At 65.5% G+C, this 1,863-nt stretch overlaps 1 protein-coding gene across 1 annotated transcript in view; it reads right to left on the bottom strand.

Annotated features, from left to right (window-relative positions):
• Positions 1-896: 896 nt before the first annotated feature.
• Positions 897-1,863, bottom strand: part of PANX2 (pannexin 2) — a 6,497-nt gene continuing 5,530 nt past the window's right edge. Inside the window, 1 exon segment of the mRNA XM_014549179.1 lies at positions 897-1,858. Coding sequence (XP_014404665.1) covers positions 1,692-1,858 — 167 coding nt within the window. The 3' untranslated portion in view covers positions 897-1,691.

The following is a 1,863-nucleotide window of genomic DNA, read 5'->3' as shown; positions in this document are numbered from 1 at the left end:
CTCCCCTGCCCCCCGCCTGGTGTGGCCCCTCCTCCTGGAGACTGTGAGCACAAACTGTCATCGCAATGGCCACTGCCCCGTCCTGCCTCCCCACACCTGAACAACAGCAAACCTCCATGTCAAACACCTGGTGGGCTGCAGCCTCCCACGTCCCTGTACAATCTGACTCCCGGGAAGGGCAGCTGCCCAGCTCCCGGCTGCTGGGTGGGTGTTGGTGGGGGGGGGCTCCAGGCCAGGCGGTCAGGTCTGCCCACGCCGGGCTCCCTGCAGAGCGCTCCCTGCGATTCCAGGCCTTCACCTGCCTGCTCTGCCCCTGCAGGTCTCTGGCCCCACTGCCCCAGCCACCTGCCTGCACGAAGCGTCCCGTCAGACCCTGAGGGTCACGTGCCGTGGCCTGCAAGGCGTGTGGTCCCATGGAACACCCACAGGGCCAGCTTCATCCCCGCCCAAGTCCTAGGCCTGGTGACAAGACCCTGCCCTGGACCCCTATGATGTTAGCAGCACCTCAAGGCCAGAGCCTCCTCCGGGAGCCTTCCTGGGTCCTGGCAGCAGCCCCTGCTCTGCGGAGTGTACTCAGCAGCCCGTCCCCCAGCACCTGACAGAGGAGATGGCTGCCTCTGGGCGTGTCGTGTCTGTGCTGAGCCTGTGCGTCCTGGGGGGCTCACCTGGTCCCGGCGCCTACAGTGCAGTTAGCAAGAGGCCACGGCGTGTCAGCCACAGTGACGACCAGGTGTCTGCCGCGCGGTGGGTCCGCAGCACCCCCAGGATGGCCTGGAAGGCAGGGGGGCGCCTCCCGGGGCCTGTAATGTGGGGTCCGGGATCGACATGCAGTGGGGACACAGGAGGCCTTGGCCAGAGCACAGGCCCCCAGCGTGGACCACGCGGGACGCAGGCGGTATCAGAATAGTATTTATTGATATGCTCAGTGCGACCTTGTTAATGCGTCACGTGGTTGCCGTGTGGGCCCGGGGCTGGGGCCGGGGCCCGGGTGGGGACGTGGTTATTGCGTTGGACTCCTTTCCTTGCTCACGCCCCGGCGCCCATGCCTGGCCTCACCTGGGCCCGCTCACACACACTTCCTTACACGCTGGTGCCCACTCACGCATGCTTTGCACGCTCACCCACGTGTCTACTTGCACACAGGCGCCCTCCCCCTCTGGCCACACACACGCACACGCCCACACACACATCCTTTGTTTTAAATGCACCCTAAGTCTCTTGACAAGAGAGATACTTGTGGGTTACAGTAACCATAGTGAAGTACAGGTAGTCGGGGTACAAGGAGAAAGTGCATGTTGACCTTTGACCCGAGGGCTTCCGGCCCTGCCCGGGCAAGCCAGGAGCACTGTGGCTCAGCGGCTGTGCGCCCCAGGCCTGTGGTGCCCCTGCCCCCAGCTTCCTTCTACACCTTGGACCCACATGTCCCCCCACAGATCACCCCTCAGGGCCAGCATCCTGGGCCCAAGACAAACTACGAAAATAAACTCTTCTCAGGGCGAGCGCCTGGTGCAGGGAGGGGGCTCCTGGCCAGCCCCTGGCCCAGCCAGCACCCCAACAATGCCACAGAGGGGGAGGACAGGTGCTGAGCCCGAGGCATGCGGGCGGGAGGCTGGGGTGGGCAGTGCTGGGGCGGCGGTGTACCCTGGTCATGCGGAGGGGTCCCCCTGGGGGGCCCTGGTGGCCATGCGCCCTCAGAACTCCACGGTACTCACTACGGTCCTTGGCTCATCGAAGGTGGCGATGAGGATCTGCTGGGGTGGGGGGATGGCGATGAGGCTCCCCATGTCTGGGGGTGCCCGGGGCCCCCCGTCCTCCTCCTCCCGGGCCTCATACAGCGTGCTGATGTGCAGCAGCGGGTGGGTG

Source organism: Myotis brandtii, unplaced genomic scaffold (assembly GCF_000412655.1).
Source record: "Myotis brandtii unplaced genomic scaffold, ASM41265v1 scaffold537, whole genome shotgun sequence".
NCBI classification, from domain to species: Eukaryota; Metazoa; Chordata; class Mammalia; order Chiroptera; family Vespertilionidae; genus Myotis; species Myotis brandtii.
Note: the sequence above shows the minus strand (reverse complement) of the source record. Positions and strands in the feature narration are given on the sequence as shown.